This window comes from Narcine bancroftii, chromosome 3 (assembly GCF_036971445.1).
Source record: "Narcine bancroftii isolate sNarBan1 chromosome 3, sNarBan1.hap1, whole genome shotgun sequence".
Lineage (NCBI taxonomy): Eukaryota > Metazoa > Chordata > Chondrichthyes > Torpediniformes > Narcinidae > Narcine > Narcine bancroftii.
The window spans coordinates 185666794-185689032 of NC_091471.1; the positions used below are offsets into that span (position 1 = coordinate 185666794).

General features: G+C 46.8%; 1 protein-coding gene across 4 annotated transcripts in view; it reads right to left on the minus strand.

The window, feature by feature from the left end:
- Window positions 1–22239, minus strand: part of manba (mannosidase, beta A, lysosomal) — a 131896-nt gene that overhangs the window by 35351 nt on the left and 74306 nt on the right. The window contains exon 15 of one of the 4 annotated variants that reach the window (XM_069926079.1): window positions 19318–20883. The exons of the other annotated variants lie outside the window; for them this stretch is intronic. Coding sequence (XP_069782180.1) covers window positions 20777–20883 — 107 coding nt within the window. The 3' untranslated portion in view covers window positions 19318–20776. Of the gene's footprint in view, window positions 1–19317; window positions 20884–22239 lie in introns of those variants that run through there. 4 annotated transcript variants of the gene reach the window in all.

Sequence of the window (22239 nt, forward strand, 5' to 3'; positions counted from 1 at the left end):
CTCTCCCCCTCATGGCAGAGAGCACTCCATGACACCCCCCCCCCCCTTCACCCTGGGCCCTGGCAGTGACCCCTCCCCCAATCACCGCCGACATTTCAGTCGTGGTTTCCCTGTGACACAGATGTGCAAGCGGACATCACAGGAGTGACTGGGTTGGCCATTTTCCTCTTCAAGCCGGTGGACGTGACCTAGGTAAGTTTAGCCGGGTTCCCTGACTACCTCCGAGGTAGGGCAGGGACTCGGTTGATTTTGGAGCCCACTGACCAGGTTGGACACTTTTAAGCTGCTGCGTGAGTGGGGTGTTTACCGGGCAAACTGGTCGGTTTGGAATGCTCTGCCACAGAGGGTGGTAGAGGCAGATTCGCTGATTATGTTCAAAAGAGAGTTAGATAAGACTCTAGTGGGCAAAGGAGTTAAGGGTTATGGGGATAAGGCTGGAAAGGGGTACTGATGGTAGTGATCAGCCATGATCTGTAAAATGGCGGTGCTGGCTCGACGGGCCAAAGGGCCTACTCCAACTCCTATTGTCTATTAACCCCATTTTACAAAGCAGCTTGAAAGCACCTACTGTAACACTGTACACTGTGACTCAAGTAGGCCCTTGTAAAATGGGGTTAACTGACCAGTTTGCCCAGTTAACGCCCCAGTTACACGACAGATAAAAAGGGTCCAACCGGGTCAACCTTGATGGAACCCAATCAGGTCCTTGACCTACCTCAGAGATAGTTAGGGAACCCAGTTAAACTTACCTAGGTTGTGTCCACAGGCGATTTGAACAGGAAGAAGCCTGACCTGTTTATTCTGCTGATGTCAGCTCTTACTTGCATTTATCACTGGGCAGCCAGCATCTGAACATCTGGCAGTACTTCTGGTGAGTGCATGGCTCATCATTGCAGGGACAGATCCCCTTAAATCGCTGGGTACCCCATGCAATTTAAAAGGTGCTTCTAGCACCTTTTCCCCAGTAATCGCAGCCAGATCCCAGGAGGGCTACCCAAGTACTGCAATTTAAAAGGGACTACTGTAACACTGTACCCTGCACTCTGACTTTCTAGGCCCTTTCAAGCTGCCATGTAAAATGGGGTTAACCAGGCAAATTGCCCAGTTAGTGCCCCACTCATACGGCACCTCGAAAGGGTCCAACCCAGACAGCATGGTCCTAATCTAATCAACTCCCTGACATACCTCAGATATAGTCAGGAACTCAGTTAAACTTATCCAGGATGCATCCTCCGGCGGCTTGAACACCAAAATGGCCAACCCAGTCACAGCTTGCAGGCTGGCATCACAGGGAAACCCCTGGGTGAAGTGGCTGCTGCAATTGGGGGGTGAGGAGAGAGGTTGCTTCTGCAGAGCTTGGGGTTGGGGGAGGAAGAGGTCTCTACTGCAAATGGGAGAGGAGAGGGGTTGCTGCCATGGCAGCGGGGGGGAGGGGGAGGAGGGAAAAGAGAAGGGGCCGCAAACTGCCACTGCTGTAAATGCCACTCCAGTTGTGACAGCTCAACTTTTGCGGCAGCAAGATGTTGCTGAGGGGGGTGGGCACGATTGATGGGATGGGTGTTGATTGATGGGAGTGGGGGTCGATGGAGACTTACCGATGGTTCCCAATTGCGTGACGCATCTCCACAGGGGCAGGATCCTCCTTAAGTTGCCAGTTTGGTGATTTAATGGGTCAATCCCCCTGCAGTTTAAAAGGTGTTGGAAGCACCTTTGCCCCCTAATTGCACCTGGGTCCCAAGAGGGCTACTCAGGTGCTGCAGCTTAAAAGTGCCAACTGTCACACTGTACCCTGTAACTTACTGTGTCATTCGACCTCTAGTACAATCCCAGGCATCTGCATATGACGGCTTTGCAATCAGGCAAGTGTGAAATGGGTAATTGCATTGTGGGATTGAAATGACCCAAGTTTTTGCATGAGTGCAGGAATGTGAAGGAAGAAAAGATTAAAATGAAGCTTCTAAATTTTGCAATGGGAAAGTCACAGCGGGAGAGAGAGGAAATAAATAGTAATAAATAGCAATAGCAGAAAATTTTTAAACTTGTGCTAAAGTGCACAATTTGTAAAGACGTGGGAAAAAGCAACAGTGGACCTGACTTCCCAGAATGCCGTGTGGCAGAGAAACCCCTCCATAAATGCTCTGTGCATACAACCCTTTTCTCTGCCGCATGGAATTCTGGGAGGGCAGGTCTGCCATCACTTTTTCCTACGGTATTTGTAAATAGTAAGCGATAGTGCTACCAACTTTCCCACCCTGTTTAAAAATTGTCCACTATTGCTATTTATTGCTAGAACTTTCCCACGATCACTTATAAAGGTTTATATAGGTTGGCACAATTACAGGAGCTGAAGGACTGTATATAAAGCTTAATTATGTTATAATTAGGCATAATAAATTTTGTTCAAATATAAGATCATAATACATTGATCAGAATTTAGGGCACGAACAGTCCTAACCCCGGGGATAACTCTTTGCAAGTGTGAAAACGTTCAGTGTCCCAGTGAGGAGTGGTCAAGTGTGAAAAGCCAAACCCCCATTCATATACCAGGACACTGAATGGCCAGCCGATCCCTCCCTCCCAGCTATCGGTAGATCGCTCGCCCACCCGCTCCCTCCCTGTCGGTCAGTCGCCCACCCACCCTCCACCCCCCCCGCCCTTCAGGGCCACTTCAGCATGTCACGACAGTGGCAAAATGTGAGATGAATGGCCGATTTTGTTTCCCATAATCCCTCACACAGCTGGAACCACTCTGGGAAATACAGCTGTGTGAGGGATTATGGTTAAAAAGGACAGCCATTCATCCCGCATAGTGCTGCCGTCATGATGGGTCGAAGCAGCTTGCTGTTCTCTGGCGGTAAGTTATCTTTTAATCGCCTACGTGATGCAGCATGCAAGCACTGACGTCACGAGACTTCCCTGCTTGGCCATTTGGCTCTTCACACTGCAGGGAGAGGGCGGTCTGTGAAAATTTACCAGGGCTGCAGTAGGGCCCGTTTAAAATTCTCGGGATAACATTTTCACACCACAGGTTCACGGGAGGGTTCCCAGGAAAATTTCCGGGGAATCCCCATTTTACAATGAGGTGTGTAAAGGCCTAATGTAACACCGCACCCTGCCCTCTGTTACTCACTATAATACCACATCCTGCCCTCTGTTACTCACTATAACACCATAACCTGCACTCTGACTCAGTAGCCTCTTTTGAACTGTAGCACCTGGGTAGCCCTCCTGGGACCCAGGTGCGATTACTGGGGCAAAGGTGCTGGAAGCACCTTTTAAATTCCAGGGGATTGACCCATTAAATTGTCAACCCAGCAATTTAAGGGGGATCCCGCCCCTGTAATGACGCGTCACATACGCACTGGAAGTATTGCCGATTGTTCGGATGTTGTATACCCAGTGATGCACATACGCAAGAGCTGACGTCACCAGAATAAACGGGTCAGCCATTTTAATTTTCAAATCGCCTGTGGACATGACCTGGGTAAATTTAACTGGGTTCCCTGACTATCGCTGAGGTAGTGTTATAGTGCAAATTGCTCGGTTAACCCCATTTTACACGGCAGTTTGAAAGGGCCTATCTGACACCGCAACCTGCACTGTGACTCACTGTAACACCACACCCTGTATTCTGACTTGCTGTAACACCGCACTCTGCGACTCACTGTAACACCATACCCTGAACTTTGTGACTCACTGTAACAATGCACCCTGCACTCTGTGACTCAGTAGCCCCTTTTACACTTGCGTCCCACTAAATCGGCCATTCAGTGTCCCGGGATAGGAATGGCGTTTTTGCTGTTCACACTTGACCACTCTTAACTGGTGTGGTGGTATGTCATGCATAATGTCATTAATAACATATAAGCCCCGGGGGATCCCTTCCCTCTCATTCTGGCCTAGGCTTGTACAGAGGCAAGACCAAGGCCACAAAGCCTATCTGTATACCAGTCTATTAAAATTAGTGTTTTACCTGCACTCTGCCTCGTGTGGTTTGATGCTAGTAGCCTACAATTTAATAGAGTGCTATGCATCTCCAGAATGAACGCCCTGCTAGACCTCGACTCAGCCGAGGCTCAGGCACGGAAACGGGCCCTGAGCACATGCAGCCAAAAACAGACCCTCAGAAAGCTGCAAGATTGGGATCAAGAGCGAGGGGGGAGCCCACCCCACAGTCGTGGTGAATTTTAGAAACACCCCGGAACAGGTAACAAGTGGCAGAGTGCCCTACTTGCTCACGAACTCACCGGGACCAGGATCAGCCGTGCAGCACGCGGGGATCCCGGGGCAAGTAATGAGTGGCAGAGTTGCCCTGTTCGCGAACTCACCAGGGCAGCACGCGGGGTACTTTGTGTACGACCAGGAGTCATGCCAGACACAGATGAAGGGCATTCGGCAAGTCGCCTTGCCGATCGCGGTTTACCATCAGGATCAGGGGGATGGTCTGTTACCCGAAGCCACCCCCAACCGTCTCCGACTCCCCGGAGGGGGCCCGCGTCTCTGCAGGGGCGAGCGACCACATGCGAAAGGGATCAGACCCAGCACGCGCATACCCCCCAGCTATTGAACCACAAGCTGAGGCTCAGCCAGGTACTGTGGCCAGAGAAGCTTGAGCTGGATCCCAGAACCCCCGGTGGGAGCATGCATTTTGGCCGGTGGTATAGGTGTTTTTTAAATTATGCGAGGGTAGAGGGAGCATCAGAGGAGGAAATGCTGGTGCTACTGCTGGCTCAGCTAGGAGATCGTCCGTACTCATTAATTCAGGATGCCAAGTCATACCGGGAAGCAATGGACACTTTGCAAAGACATTATAATAGGGGGCACATCTAGCTGCACTCCAGGCACAGGTTCATGACCAGGTCACAGCAAGCAGGGGAGTCTGTTAGAGACTTTATACTCACGCTAAAGGATATGGCGAGGGCTTGCAATTTTAAGACAGTATTTGCCCAAGAGTATGCAGACGACCTGGTGAGGGACTGAATTGTAGCCAGGGTCAGGTCAACAGAGATAAGACAGAGCCTATTCGAAAAGGGGACAGTGAGGCTAGATAAGGCTGAAACCATTGTGGAGGCTCTGGAGGACTCTAGGAGGGACCTAGAGGAGTACACTGAGCTGGACTCGTGGGCCACTTACAGGGAAAGGTACATGGGTGAACAAGGGCAACATTCCGCAGCAACTGCCTCATTAGACTGTTCCAAGTGCGTTTTATGTGGGCAGCTAAAGCACCTCAGAGCACACTGTCCAGCTAAGGAGAAGCACTGCTTGAGGTGTGGAAAGAAGGGGCATTATGCAAAAGTATGCAGAAGCCTCAAGGCTCCCGCCAAAGCCCTCCCTCATGCAAATGAGAGGTGGGAAAGATCTTCTCCTTCCCCCACAGGCAAGACAAAGCAGTGCACCATGTGCTGTTGGCCATCTTGGGACTCCAGGCAGAGGACACAGCGACCAGATGATGGCTTCGGTACCGAGTGCTACGATCGAGGTTGGGATAAAAACTCCTATCAGAATGGAGGAAGCACCAGGCTGGCCTCATTACGGTAAGTCCGCACAACCTATTGGACACGACCATTAGTATTAAGGTTAACGGGGCTACTGTAAATTGTTTGGTGGATAATGGGAGTACAGAGAGTTTTATAGACCAAAGATTGGTAGAACACCTCGCGTTAAAAACATACCCCAGTGACCATCAGATCCTAATGGCATCTAACAACCATGTGACTAAGGGCAACCACTTCTGCAGGGTCAATCTGGAAATCCAGGGTATGGCGCATGAGGAGTTTAAATTGCTGGTGCTTCCACGCCTCTGTGCTCTAGTGCTGCTGGGGATGGATTTTCAGTGCCAACTGAAAGCATCATAATGGTGCACGATGGGCCACTTCCCCCATTAATCCTTAGAAGGAAGCGTTACTGCAACCTCACAGCCCTGAACATAGAGCCCCCCCCCCCCTTTATTCATGCACCTCACGCCTGACTGCACCAAGAGCAAGAGGTACAGCCCAAAAGACAGGGAGTTTATCGGTACAGAAGTCCATAGACTCCTGCAGGAGAACATTATAGAAAAGAGTTCCAGTCCCTGGAGAGCACAAGTAGTGGTAGTGAAGTCCGGGGAGAAGAGGCGTGTGGTTGTAGACTACAGTCAGACTATCAACAAATTCACGCAGCTGGATGCATACCCACTTCCGCATATCGCGAACATAACATAACAATTACAGCACGAAAACAGGCCATTAGGCCCTTCTAGTCCGCACCGAACCAAACACCCCTTTCTAATCCCACCTCCCTGCACAATGCCCATAACCCTCCATCTTCTTCTCATCCATATACCTGTCCAACCTTTTCTTAAATAATACAATTGACTCCGCCGCCACTATTTCTCCCGGAAGATCATTCCACACAGCTACCACTCTCTGAGTAAAGAAGTTCCCCCTCATGTTACCTCTAAACCTCTGCCCCTTAATTCTTAACTCATGTCCTCTTGTTTTAAACTTTCCTCCTCTTAACGGAAATAGTCTATCCACATCCATTTTGTCTATCCCTTTCATAATCTTAAATACTTCTATCAAATCCCCTCTCAACCTTCTACGCTCCAAAGAATAAAGACCCAATCTGTCCAATCTCTCCCCATACTCCAGATGCTTAAACCCAGGCAACATTCTGGTAAACCTTCTCTGCACTCTCTCCACTCTGTTTATATCCTTCCTATAATTAGGCGACCAGAACTGCACACAGAACTCCAAATTAGGCCGCACCAACGTCTTATACAATCTCAACATCACCTCCCAACTCCTATATTCCATGCAATGATTGATAAAGGCCAGCATACTAAAAGCCTTCTTCACCACCCTATTCACGTGAGTTTCTACCTTCAGGGAACGATGTACCGTCACTCCTAAATCTTCCTGCTCTTCTGTATTCCTCAATGCTCTCTCATTTACCACATATGTCCTATTCTGATTCTTCTTACCAAAATGAAGCACCTCACACTTATCAGCATTAAATTCCATCTGCCATTTTTCAGCCCACTTTTCTAAGCAGCCCAAATCCCTCTGCAATCCTTCTTCATTATCCACTATTCCACCTATCTTAGTATCGTCTGCATATTTACTAATCCAATTCACCACCCCATCATCTAGATCATTAATGTATATAACGAACAACAATGGGCCCAATACAGATCCTTGAGGCACACCACTGGTCACCGGCCTCCAACCTGACAGACAATTATCCACTACCACTCTCTGGCCTCTCCCTTTCAGCCAATGTTCAATCCATTTGACTATCTCAAAATTTATACCTAAAGACTGCACCTTCCTAACTAACCTTCCATGTGGTACCTTATCGAAGGCCTTACTGAAGTCCATATAGACAACATCCACTGCGCTACCCTCATCCACATTCCTAGTCACCTCTTCAAAAAATTCAATCAGATTGGTCAAACATGACCTTCCTCCCACAAATCCATGTTGAGTGCTCCTGATCAGACCCTGTCTATCCAGATGTTTATAAGTACTATCTCTAAGAATTTTCTCCATTAATTTACCTACCACAGACGTCAAACTTACAGGCCGATAGTTGCCAGGCTTCCTCCTTGAACCCTTTTTAAATAACGGAACCACATGCGCAATGCGCCAATCCTCCGGCACTATCCCCATATCTAATGACATGGTAAACAGCATTGCCCAGTACAAAGTGTTCTCCACTAGAGACCTCAAGGCAGCGTACCACCAGTTGCCCATTAGAAAGAACGATAGGATATATACGGCGTTCAAAGCGAACAGCAGGTTGTACCAGTTCCTCACCTCCCCTTTGGTATCACCAATGGGGTATCCCTGTTCCAGCGGAAGATGGACCACATAGTGGACGAGTACCACTTACCTGGACAATGTTATGTTCTGCGGTCACTCACAAGCTGACCATGATGCTAACCTTCAACGTTTTTTTCAGGCAGCAAAAGACTGCAATTTAACATACAATAAGGATAAACGTGTCTTTAGCACCAGGAAGTTAGCAATCCTGGGCTACGTGTTGCAAAATGGGGAAATCAGCCTGGACACGGCCCGCATGCGCCTGCTGCTAGACCTCCCCATCCCTCATTCTCAAAAGACATTAAAGAGGTGTCTGGGGCTGTTTACATACTATGTGCAGTGGGTTCCCAATTATACCGACAGGGCCCACCCACTCATAAAGGCCTCAACTTTTTCACCTCAGCCCTGCTGCTATCAAAGCCAAAGAGATCAAGAATCTGATAGCAAAGGCAACCCTGCGATCCATTGACAAGACCATCCCTTTTCAGGTGGAGACCGACACCTCAGATGTGGCGTTGGCGGCCAGCCTGAATCAAGAATCATTGCCGGTGGCCTTTTTCTCGCGGACCCTCCAGGGGTCCGAGGTAAGACACTTGGCAGTGGAGAAGGAGGCCCAGGCCATTGTGGAAGCAGTGCGGCACCGGAGATATTTTCTGGCCTGTAAACGCTTCACCCTTGTCACGGACCAACGATCTGTGGCGTTCATGTTCGATAACCAGAACAGGGGGAAGATAAAGAATGATAAAATCTTGCGCTGGAGGATAGAATTGTCGACGTACAGCTACGACATCCTATACCGTCCAGGGAGGCTCAATGAACCCTTAGACGCATTGTCCAGGGGCACTTGCGCGGCCCTTAATCACATGTCCCAGCTGCAGAGCTTGCACAATGAGTTGGGCCACCCAGGAGTCACGAGGCTCTTCCACTTTGTCAGGGCCCAAAACCTCCCATTCTCAGTGGAGGAGCTACAGATGGTAAGCAGGGGTTGCCCCATCTGTGCGGAATGTAAACTGCAGTTCCACCGACCAGACAGCGTCCCTTTAATAAAAGCTACCAGGTCTTTCGAGCGGCTTAGCCTTGACTTCAAAGGCCAACTCCCGTCCTACAACAGGAACAATTATTTCCTAAAGGCTATCGACGAGTACTTACAGTTCTCCTTTACTATCCCGTGTCCCAATGTCACCCCAGCCACAGTAATAAAGTGCCTGCAATCTATATTCAGTTTGTGTGGGTACCCTAGCTATATACACATGGATAGGGGTGCTGCCTTCATGAGCACCGAGGTCCAATAGTACCTCAGGGATAGAGGCATTGTGACCAGTTGCACGAGTTATAACCCTTGGGGAAATGGGCAGGTAGAAAGGGAGAACGCCACCATCTGGAAGACGGTTCTGCTAACTCTCAAAGCAAAGGACCTACCAGTAGCAAGGTGGCAAGATGTGTTACCAGAGGCTTTGCACTCCATACGCTGTTTATTGTGTACCGCCACTAACGTGACACCACATGACCGCATCTTTTCTTTCCTGAGGAAAGCTGCGACAGGCACCGTGCTGCCTAGATGGCTGATGTCGCCAGGACCGGCCCTCCTCTGCAAGCATTGCAGACGCCACAGGACGGACCTGTTGGTGGAGCCCGTGGAAGTGAGGCACGTGAACCCTCACTGCACCTACGTCGCATTCGAGGATGGATGGGAAGACTCAGTGACAACCAGGGACCTCGCACCGACAGGAGACATGGGCAGCACAGAAGAACTACAGAGCCCTACAGATCAGCAGGACGGGCTGGCAGACCACGCAGGAGTACCACAGGCTCCAAAGGATCAGCAGGAAGGAACCACGGTCGACGTGGGAGGGTCGCGGACCCCCATGGAGCAGCATGAAGAGCGGCAGACGAACACACCCCCACGGGCGGAAAGCCCTGCACCCACGCACCATACTCTCGCCCAGGGCCAAGACTCCCAGGCCCTGGCACCCCCCATCTCCCCGCCCCGGCCCCCTGAAGGTCCAGAAGGAAGAGGAAACCATGTCAAATACTGGACATAAATGGGTGCAAAGAGACAGAGGGGGTAGGGGGGAGGGTCAGTCACAATTTTTTAAGGGGGGGGTGCATAATGTCATTACACCACTAGGTCACCAGGTGGCTCACCTGGTGACCTTGTATATAAGCCCGGGGGATCCCTTCCCCCTCATTCTGGCTTATGCTTGCAGAGGCAAGACCAAGGCCTCAAAGCCTAGCTTTATACCAGTCTATTAAAACTAGTGTTTTACCTGCACTCTGCCTCGTGTGCTTTGATGCTAGTAGCCAACAACTGGGACACTGCATACATTCACACTTGCAATGAGCCATCCCTGGGGTTAGGACTGTTCCACCTTCGACCGGTGATGTCATGATGCAATGGTGGACCTGCCTTAAATCCTGATCAATGTATTATGACCTTATATTTGAACAAAATTAATCATGCCTAATTATAACACAATATGAGCCCTTCAGTCCCTGTGGTTGATTCATCGACCTATATAAACCTTTATGAGGGTCCATGGGAAAGTGCTAGCAATAAATAGCAATATTGGACAATTTTTAAACAGCGTGGGAAAGTTGGTACAATTCATAAAGACCATGGGGAAAAAGTGATGGCAGACCTGCCCTCTCAGAATTTTGTGTGGCAGAGGGTACAGAGTAGAAATTTTGAGGGTACAGAGTAGTTATGTCTCAGTGTGGATTAAAGGAAAGGCTGGAAGTCATAGGGAGGCTTGGTTTTTGAGGAATATTGGAAATTTGGTTAGGAGAAAAAGGGAGGTGTACAAGAGGTATAAAGAGCAGGGAGCTGAGAAGTTGAAGGAGGACTACAAGGAGTGTAGAAGGAATCTTAAGAAAGAAATTAGAAAGGCCAAAAAAAGGCATGAAGAGGCTTTGGCTGACAGAGTAAAAATAAATCCAAAGGGTTTCTATAAGTACATTAAAAGTAAAAGATTAGTGAGAGATAAAATTGGACCCCTTGTAGATAGCGAGGGTAGGCTGAGTGAGAAGTCTGAGGAAATGGGGGAAATTTTGAATGATTTCTTTGCCTCGGAATTCACTAGGGAAAAAAATGTTGAACCAGTTGAAGTAAAGAAAAATGTGGGGAGGTCATGAAGCATATAAGGATAACCAAGGAGGTAGTGATGGCTGTGTTAAAAAAGATAAAGGTGGATAAATCTCCCGGACCGGACAAAATATTCCCTCGGACACTCAGGGAGGCTAGTGGACAGTTAGTGGGGCCATTAACAGAGATATTTAGGATGTCACTGGCCACGGGGGTGGTACCAAAGGATTGGAGGGTGGCGCATGTGGTTCCTCTGTTTAAGAAAGGGTCCAAATGCAAACCTGGGAATTATAGGCCTGTAAGTCTGACGTCTGAGGTGGGCAAGTTGATGGAAAGTGTTCTGAGGGATGCTATTTACAAATTTTTGGAGGTACAGGGATTGATAGGGAGCAATCAGCATGGTTTTGTCAGGGGTAGATCATGCTTGACAAACCTGATTGAGTTCTTCGAGGGGGTTACAAAAAAGGTTGATGAAGGGAAAGCTGTGGATGTTGTCTATTTGGACTTTAGTAAAGCTTTTGACAAAGTTCCCCACAGGAGGTTAGGAAAAAAGGTGGAGGCATTAGGTATAAATAAGGAGGTAGTGAAATGGATTCAGCAGTGGTTGGATGGGAGGTGTCAGAGAGTAGTGGTAGAAAATTGTTTGTCCAATTGGAGGCCGGTGACTAGTGGAGTTCCTCAGGGTTCGGTCCTGGGTCCACTATTATTTGTTATATATATATTAACGATCTGGATGTAGGGGTGGAGAATTGGATAAGCAAGTTTGCGGATGACACAAAGATTGGTGGTGTTGTGGACAGTGAGGTAGATTACCGTAGATTAAAAGGTGATTTAGGAAGGCTGGAGGTGTGGGCTGAGAAATGGCTGATGGAATTTAATACAGATAAATGTGAGGTGCTACATTTTGGAAAGGCAAATTTAAATAGGTCATATACATTGAATGGTAGACAATTGAGGAGTGCAGAGCAACAAAGGGATTTAGGAGTTATGGTAAATAGTACCCTCAAGACTGATACTCAGGTAGATGGTGTGGTGAAGAAGGCATTTGGAATGTTGGCCTTCATAAATCGGAGTATTGAATTCAAGAGTAGGGAGGTTATGATGAAATTGTACAAGGCATTGGTGAGGCCAAATTTGGAGTACTGTGTACAGTTTTGGTCACCAAATTATAGGAAAGATATAAACAAAATAGAGAGTGTGCAGAGAAGGTTCACGAGAATGTTGACAGGATTTCAGGGTCTGAGTTACAGGGAAAGGTTGTGCAGACTGGGGCTTTTTTCACTGGAGCGTAGAAGATTGAGGGGGGACTTGATAGAGGTGTTTAAGATTTTAAAAGGGACAGACAGAGTAAATGTGGATAGGCTTTTTCAATTAAGAAAGGGGGAGATTCAAACTAGAGGACATGGTTTATGATTGAAGGGGGAAAATTATAAGGGGAACATGAGGGGAAATTTCTTTACGCAGAGGGTGATGGGGATGTGGAATGAGCTTCTGGCAGACGTGGTCGAGGCGGGATCATTGGTTACATTTAAGGAAAGACTGGATCGTTACATGGATAGGAGGGGACTAGAGGGGTATGGACCGGGTGCTGGTCAGTGGGACTAGGAGGGTGGGGATTTACTACGGCATGGACTAGTAGGGCCGAACTGGCCTGTTCTGTGCTGTAAGTGGTTATATGGTTATATGGAGAAGGGGCTGTATACATGGCTGCATGCACGGACCACTCGTGGAGGGGTTTCTCTGCTGCACGGAATTCTGCGAAGGGAGTCCGCCATCACTTTTCCCCCATCAGTCTTTATAAATTGTGCACATCTATCTTGGTTAATGTGAGCTTGCAGGCGCCTCAGATTGAAGAGACTGCCATCCGTGCGGTACCGGATGTAAACAGCGTCTGAGGCGCCTGCAATCTGAGGCGCCTTCAATCTGAGGCGCCTGCAAGCTCACACCAAGACACAAGAGAAACTTGTCCGTGAACTACTCTTTGCAGATGATGCCGCTTTAGTTGCCCATTCAGAGCCAGCTCTTCAGCGCTTGACGTCCTGCTTTGCGGAAACTGCCAAAATGTTTGGCCTGGAAGTCAGCCTGAAGAAAACTGAGGTCCTCCATCAGCCAGCTCCCCACCATGACTACCAGCCCCCCCACATCTCCATCGGGCACACAAAACTCAAAACGGTCAACCAGTTTACCTATCTCGGCTGCACCATTTCATCAGATGCAAGGATCGACAATGAGATAGACAACAGACTCGCCAAGGCAAATAGCGCCTTTGGAAGACTACACAAAAGAGTCTGGAAAAACAACCAACTGAAAAACCTCACAAAGATAAGCGTATACAGAGCCGTTGTCATACCCACACTCCTGTTCGGCTCCGAATCATGGGTCCTCTACCGGCACCACCTACGGCTCCTAGAACGCTTCCACCAGCGTTGTCTCCGCTCCATCCTCAACATCCATTGGAGCGCTCACACCCCTAACGTCGAGGTACTCGAGATGGCAGAGGTCGACAGCATCGAGTCCACGCTGCTGAAGATCCAGCTGCGCTGGATGGGTCACGTCTCCAGAATGGAGGACCATCGCCTTCCCAAGATCGTATTATATGGCGAGCTCTCCACTGGCCACCGTGACAGAGGTGCACCAAAGAAAAGGTACAAGGACTGCCTAAAGAAATCTCTTGGTGCCTGCCACATTGACCACCGCCAGTGGGCTGATAACGCCTCAAACCGTGCATCTTGGCGCCTCACAGTTTGGCGGGCAGCAGCCTCCTTTGAAGTAGACCGCAGAGCCCACCTCACTGACAAAAGGCAAAGGAGGAAAAACCCAACACCCAACCCCAACCAACCAATTTTCCCTTGCAACCGCTGCAATCGTGTCTGCCTGTCCCGCATCGGACTGGTCAGCCACAAACGAGCCTGCAGCTGACGTGGACTTTTTACCCCCTCCATAAATCTTCGTCCGCGAAGCCAAGCCAAAGAAAAGAAAGAGAAAGATCTTGGTTAATATGGTTTATAGTGTGAAAAATAAAAATTTTAAAAAAATAAATAAATTGTGCACGACACCGCAACCAACTTTCTCACGTTGTCTATAAATTGTCCGCTATTGCTATTTATTGCTAGCACTTTCTCTGTCTTCTGCTGCAACTTTCCCATGGCAAAGTTTATATCTTCATTTTAATCTTTTCTTCTTTCATGTTCCTGCAGTCACTCGGAAACTTGGGTCATTTCTGTCATAGAAAGCAATTGCCTTTTTTACACTTGCCTGATTGCAATGCCAGCGTCTGCAGTTGCTGGGTATTGCACTAGAGGCTGAGCTAGTCTATCCCTGGCATGAGACGATTTTCATTCCACTCTTGTCCCTTTTTAGATCGATTGGCAGTTAATTCCAAGGATCACTTGCAAGTGTGAAAGGGGCTACTTTAATAGCACACCCTGGCCTGTGACTTACTGTAATACTGCACCCTGCACTCTGTGACTCACTGTAACACTGCACCCTGCACTCTATTACTTACTAGGTCTTTTTATAGAGGAAAAAAAAGTGAATGTAAAGGTGGATATTGTCCACCTTTACATTGCTTCACCTACTTTTATAAAAACGCCGATGGCAGATGCTGGATGCGTACTCCAAATCTTCCAGGGGGGTAGTCCCGAAGGTGAAGCAAATTGCTCCACCTCGCTCCATAAAGGCAATTCAACAAAATGCGGCTGCTTAGACACGGGCTTATGACGTCGCGATGACGCTGTCAGCCTGCGACCCAGGAACCACCACCAGGGCTCCCATGGTGATTGGTGCTGAGGTTTAGGGCTCTCTCCTGCCACCTAGAAATGTTCCCTTCCTGTTCTCCCTCCATCCCTCACCAAGTTGCGGAGACCAAGGAGCAGGAGGGCAGCTAGGAGCCCGAGAGATTGGGAATGGACATGCAAGGTGAGGGGGAGTGGGGGGGGGGGAAAGAGTCCAGCCTGAAGAGCGTGAAGGCCCAGTGGGGCAAGGAGAGTCAGAGCCCACTGTGCCACCAGAGCCTCAGATTTTATAACGAGATCCTATTTTTGTTTTAATGCGGGATCAATGCCCATCTTCATTACCCATAATCGGTGCTACTGCACCAATCATCCCGCCTCCTTCAGCTCCAGAGGACGGCTCCAGATGCCATTCTCTATAAAAGCAATGCTGAAGCAGCCTTATAGGGCTTCTCAATAAAAGGTAAGTCCACGTTTTTCTTTCCTCGTTGAGGCAGCCTCAATGTGGCAACGCTCTATAAAAAGGCTACTGTAATACTGCACTCTGTATTCTGTGACTCACTGTAACACCACACCGTGCCACGTGACTCACTAGAGATTTTACGCAGCTGCTTCGTTCCAGGATATTTGCTGCTTTTTTACATTAGGCCTTCTGTGTAAAAAGCACTGTCATGGAATGGTTGGGGGGTTCGAGTCCCAGCTTTTATCCAGCAGCAGAGGTAGTAACAGTGCCAGAAAGCCAACTGTGTAAAAGGGGAATCCAGCATTCTGAGACCATCTCAGGTAAGAATGTGTATGCATACTGTAGCCACTGATGTTGCAGTGAGTAATTTGAGAGGAGAGAGTAACGAGTTGTAGTTTAGAGGCAGTTCAAAAATTGTTTTTTTTTACAGACGCACGCAACCTTTTTAAAAACCCTGAGTCACGTGCCCCAATAATGTCAACACGCCATGGTATCATAATGTTCGGCAGCTGGATGGCTGGAACTTGCAGTGCCACTACATGCCCTACCCCCCCACCAGAACCAGCTCAGAAAGGTCCAGTTCATTTGTTTTTGGCAGCCAGCCACGCCGTGGAACTGTTGTGCAAGTTTTAACCAGTCCACTGTGAACGTTTGAGGTTGTTCCCCAATGTCTAAGACACATGTTGTCCTACAGCTTCACAGCATTTTATATGGTCCTCTGTAAGGTGTTTGTAGGGGTGATCCGTGTATGCCCCTGTGGACAAAAATATACTCACAATCTTTGAGTTCCTTGGGAATGAAGGAAGATTGTGTGCCATGTCCAGAAGCTGGTATGGGAGCCAGTTTGCCTACCAACTCCTGCAGCTTCCACAGTGTTACTGACAGCTGGTCTTCCTGTCCACAAGGAAATGGCACGAACTCTCTAGGGATGACCAGAGGTGCTCCATAGACCAACTCTGCTGACGATGAATTGAGGTCTTCTTTAGGTGCTATTCTGATGCCGAGTAGCACTCAGGAAAGTTCATCTGACTAATCTGGTCCCTGTAAGCAGGCCAATAAGTGCTGTCTTCAGGTGTCTATGGAATCATACCACCATACTGTGGACTGTGGATGATAGGAGCTGTGTTCTTAGGAGTTTAGATAAAGTACTCCAGATGGCAGAGGTAAACTGCAGACCTTTGTCCGAAATGACGTGCAAACAGAGAGACCAGGATAACACAAAAACTCTGGCGCACGACTCAGTTGAAGTATCGACCATGGGAACTGCCTTTGGCCACCTAATAAACCTGTTGATGATGGTGAATAAATATTGGAATCCCCTAGACACTGGGATTGGGCCGATAATATAGACATGTACATGGTCGAATCTGCACTTTGGCAGTTCGAATGGCTGGAGCGGAGCTTTTACATGCTTAGACTTCTGGCAGTCCACGCACATCCTCGCCAAGTGAGTGATGTCTTTCTTCAGGGAGTGCCAGACAAATTTATCAGATACTAGGCAGGCTGTTGACCTAATGGAGGGATGTGATAGGTCGTGAATGGCGTCAAAAATGTGGCGCCTCCAAATTTAGGATCAACTGACAATAGCTTTTTGATACGAGATACTTTAAAGGCATACCAACAAGGACAAATCATTTCATTCACAAAAAATATTAAAGAGAGTTTCATGCCGAAGTGAATAAATTGGAGAAAGAAATAGGAGAATTAGAAAAAGAATATCAAATGGGGGAACAAGACAAATATAGAACAATGGAAAATAAGAAAATTCAATTTAACACTTTACAACATACAGAGCAGAAAATAGAATATTAAACACAAAACAGAAATATTTGTATTAGGAGAAAGGCCACACAAAATATTGGCATGGCAATTGAAGGCTGAAGAATCAGCAAGAGCTATAACTGCTATACAGAAGGAAAACAATACAGTCACATATAACCAGAAAGAAATAAATGAAACATTCAGACATCATAAAAATTTATATAAATCTGACTCACTGAATTTCTAGATCGTATGGAACTCCTGAAACTGAATGGTAATGATAGACAAGAATTGGATTTAAATTTCAATAGGGAGGAAACTGAGAAAGCATTAGGAACTCCTCAAGCTAATAAAGCCCCAGGCGAAGATGGATTTCCACTCAAGTTTTACAAAGAATTTAAAGATTTGTTAATGCCGTCATGCATGGACGTAATCGCAAGCAGTAGAAACACAGACATTGCTGGACTCTTTCTCAATGGCAATAATTACTGTGTTACCCAAACAGAATAGAGATCCATTTAAAACTTCTTCCTTTCGACCAATATCTCTATGAAACACAGATTATAAAATAATAGCAAAAGCACTGACGAACAGGTTTGGACAGTATTTACCCAGGTAAACTGACTATTTTATTTATGTAAAATAGATATATTTGATATATATTTGAAAACCAAAAATAAAATATTTAAAAAAAAGAAAATGTGGTATGGTTGTCTTGTGGAGACATCACAAAGTAGTGTATTGCCCTGTGGTCAGAAAGCCAAGTTCTGGAGCTGCAGGTTTGTAATGGCCATCTTGCAATCAGGTATCTCTGCTGTTGTGCCTTTGCCAGGGTGAAATAGTCAACACCTTGGAAAAGTGCGCATTGTTGTTGAAAAGCAGCATGGGAGAGAGCATTAGCCATCACATTCCTTTTTCTGGAGGTGTGGTCTATCTTGGTAGAGAACTCTGAAATGTAGTATAAGTGACGTTGCTGACAGGCTGACTAAGGGTCTGAAGCTTTATCGAAAGTGAAAATCAATGCTTTATGGTCTGTAAAGACTGTAAAGTTTCTGCCCTCGAGGAAGTACCAATAGTGCCCGATCACCAGCAGCTTCTTATCTGTGTGGCAGTGTTGGCTGAAGAATGCTAGTGGCTTCCATTGTTTGCTCATGTATTGTTCTAGCACTCTTCTTCCGGCCATGTCAGATGCATCTGTTGATAAGGCAGTTGGTGTGTCCATACACAGGTGACTCAGCATGGTTGTGCTTGCTAGTGCATTTTTAGTCTCCCGAAAGGCACTTGTAGTTGTCTCCATCCAGCAAAGTTCCTTTTTACCTGTGACATCAGGTCAAAAAGAGGTTTCATGACATGTCGCAGCAGGAACGAAACGGTGGTAAAAATTTGCCATCCCAAGGAACTCTTGGAGACCCCTGAGCATTGATGGCTTTGGAAATCTCGAGATGGCCTCCACTTTAGTGGGTAACTGAACCACACCCTTGCATGTGATTCTGTGTCCCAAGAATTTGATGGTTGACTGTCTGCACTGGGATTTTGCTGGATTAACTGTGAGCCCGAACTCTCGCAAGCGGCTAAGGAATAAACGCAGGTGCTTTGACTGTTCTTCATGGGTGTGGCTGGCGGTGAGATGTCATCTAAGTAGATGAAAATGAAGTCCATGCCACACCCCACTGCGTACATCAGGCACTGAAATGTTTGCACAGCATTTTTCAGTCCGAAGGGCATCCACAAAAATTCAAATAAGCCACGTCTTCTGGGTTAACAGGGATTTGGTGGTAATCATGCACCAAATCTATTTTTGAGAAAATCCTGGCCCCGTAAAGATTTGCCATAAAGTCTTGTATGTGGGCCACAGGATAGCGATCTGCTGTTGTTGCGTCCTTTAGCCATCTGTAATTGCAGCAGGGTCTCCAGCCTCCCATGGCTTTGGGCACCATATGCAATAGTGATGCCCATGGGCTATCTAACCTACTTATAATGCCTAACTCTATTTCAGCAAACCTCTGCTTCACAAGGCGCAACTTTTCAGGCGGCAGTCAACAAGCTCTGGCATATAATTGGTTACACAGGCTATATATCACGCCCCAAAAGTTAAATAAATGGGACCCAACAGTATCAGATACATGTTTTCAATGTAAGAAGGAAACGGGAACAACAGTACATGCAATTTGGGCATGTGAGAAAGTGGAAAAGTTTTGGGAAGATCTAAATCAGGTATTAAATAAAATCACAAACAATCCAGAGATCTTTCTTCTAAGTAATATAAGAAGTTAAGAAGTAGGCCTCAAACTGGATGAAGCACAAAAAAAAATTATTATGATAGCCTTCGCGGTAGCAAAAAAATAAGTAATGTCAACTTGGAAATCAGAAGAGCCTGAGAGTACAGCAATGGTACACAGAAATGAATAAATGTATTCCATTGGAAAAAATAACATATAATTCAAAAAATAAAGTCACATTATTTGAACAAATTTGGGAACCGTACATGGAACACAACAGAGAGGACCTACCGCGGTCCTCCACCCCCGAAAATGATAGAATGAGAAGACGACAAAATGAACTGACCCAGTGTGTAAAAGTAGATGACACAATTTTCTTGTTTATTTTCATTGTGTGATGACATTGTTTAATGTTTATTGTATTGTATATGTTGAACCTTTAATGGGTTGGGAAGGAGGGAGGGAAGGGAGGGGGGGGAAAGGGGAGAAAATGACATTGTGCACATTCAAGAGGGAAATGTTTGTGTGTATTTTGGTTAATATGGTTCATAGTGTGAAAAATAAAAAATTATAAAACAAGCTCTGGCATATACAGGCAGTCCTTGGGTCAAAATATGGTGGCTCACACAATGTTTCGCAGTAGCAGTGGAGAACTGGGGAGTGACGACGTTAGCAAAGTCTTCGAGGATTCTGGCAAATTCATTCTTTGTACTTTCAAGGGCGTGCGACTGTGGGGCAGGTAACCTTGAATCTCCGAGGTGGAAGGTTTGGTAAGTCGTACTGTCCACCAAGTGGCTCCCTTTCATATCTAGCATTAGGGTTTGGGCACAGAGGAAGTCTGCTCCCAGCAACATTCAGGGCAAGAATGAACCTCCATGTAAATTTGCTGCTGTTGAATTTCACAGCCACAATCCTTGACCTGTATGCACAAATAGTGCTGTTATTTACAACTGTGGGATTGGGACCTGCTTCTCTGGTATGAGTGTCGAACCCTGAAGAAGGACACTAATCTCTGAACCAGTGTCTACTAGGAATTTTCATCTTGAGAGCTCAATCCAGACATAAAGCAGGCTATTTTGGTGGCCAGCCATTATCGACAGCTGGCCTGGGAGTTTCCCAAGAAACCACAAAGAGGAGGCATTTGGAGGCACCAGCACCCCACAACGTTGGTGATAGAAGCACCAACTGCTAGTCTCTGAGTCACATCTGTCCAGTGGAGACTGTGTTCTCATCATTGGGACTCGAAGGTTCAGTGCCTTGGGCGTAACGCGCATTTATTTTGGTGGGCTTCACACCCTGCTGCTTCGTACACCACAGGATGTCTGCCTGCTTGAGGGTTGTTGAAATCTTCATTGGTTAGCATGAGGCAGATGTCTACTGGCAAATGCTCTAGAAATAGCTGTTCAAAGAGCTAACACGGCTTGTGGCCATCCACCAGTGGCAACATGTTACCCGAAAGCTCTGTAGGGGCGTGATCTCTCAAGTTATTGATGTAGAGGAGCCACACAGCTTGCTCAGGCCTGGAGAGCTTATAAATACGCAAGAAGAGTGCTTTCAGTGCCTCATACTTGCTGTGCAGTGGTGGTTCCTGAAGGAAATCCACAACGTGACCGGCTGTGTCCTGGTCCAAGGCACTCACCACACATGGTAATATTTGGTGGCATCGGATTACTATTTTTCTGATGTGGAATTGTGCCTCTGCCTGTCCGAACCAAACTTTAGGTTGCAATATTCAGAAGACAGACAGTTCGAGGGATACTGCTGTGCTCTCCATCACTGGTCCAAAATTTTGTTTTTGGCCCACTGGGGTCACCAATTGTAGCTACTGATGTCGCAGTGAATAATTCGAGAGGAGAGAATAACAAGCCACAGTTTAGAGGAAGTTCAAACAAAACTGTTTTACTTTACAGACACAACCTTTTTAAAACCCCGCATCACGCACCCCGATGATGTCTCTGCTTTGTGATTCATTGGCGTTTGGCAGCTGGTTCGCTGGAACTCGTAGTGTGGCTACAATACCGTATTTTGTAAAAAATGTATTTATGGGTAAGCATTTAAAACATGCAAGTAGGACAACAGGAAAAATCTTTTTTAGTAATAAATACCGCTATCCCGCTCTCTCCTGGCGGCCTGCAATTATACAGCAAAGGTAAAAGGCAGAGTCGATCTAGCTGATAGCGAGTAGTTCACTAGGGAATACCTGACCAGCAGGCACTTGGGGTTTATCCTATTTCGGATGTCTATGCATGCTCCCATAAATGCAGACTTCTGAAATGAGCTGTAGATGAAATGCCTGGAGCTGAAGATAAAATGAGCTGGTGATGAAATAGTGATACATCCTCTACGAGTCTCACTGTTTTGTTAGGTGTGTTGCTGTGAGGAGAATGAGAGATGATTTCATTCATAAGTACATAGTTCATGGTTTTGACAGATGTGGGATGGCTGTTGGTCTTTCAGAATAGGGCTTGAATAAGATAAAAAGTATTTATCAACGGGTACTGAATCTGGAACACTACAGAAGAAGGATGTGAATACACGGCTACTGAAAGTATTCAAGACAGTCACTGACAGACCTTCAGATATTAAGGGAGAGTGTTAAGAAGTGGCAGTATAATAAAAATCCAACACCCACAATGAATCCACCACTCCACTCTCAGCTTGTGCTGTGAGTCAGCTGGTATGTGGGTTTGACCTAGTTTGAACAGTCTGCCACCGTCTGCCCCCCCCCCACCCTGCCCTGACAGCCCACCACTGAGCCCCCCCCAATGATAGATAGTGGTGAATAGTAAGGGATTACTTAAGGTGGTATGTGAATGGAAAGAAAAAATTTGAAAATCACTGTTTTAATCATACCTAATTGACTCCTTATGTGCACTGTTTCATACCTCCAAAGAAAATGGGCTAACGACAATTTTTCTCAACCACAATATTTCAGTAACAATTGGGTCTAGAGCTATGGTTCTCAACCTTTTTTTCTCAAACCAACTTAAGTAATCCTTTACTAATCACAAAGCACCTATGGCATAAGGTGGTATGTGAGTGGAAAGAAAAAGTTTGAAATCTACTGAAGTAGATCAATACTTGCAGTAGATTTTCCCATGCTCTTTTATAAATTGTTGTGTGCTGTGTGTTAATAACAGTAACGTTTGATTGGAAACCCTTCTGTCCAGACTTGTTTCTC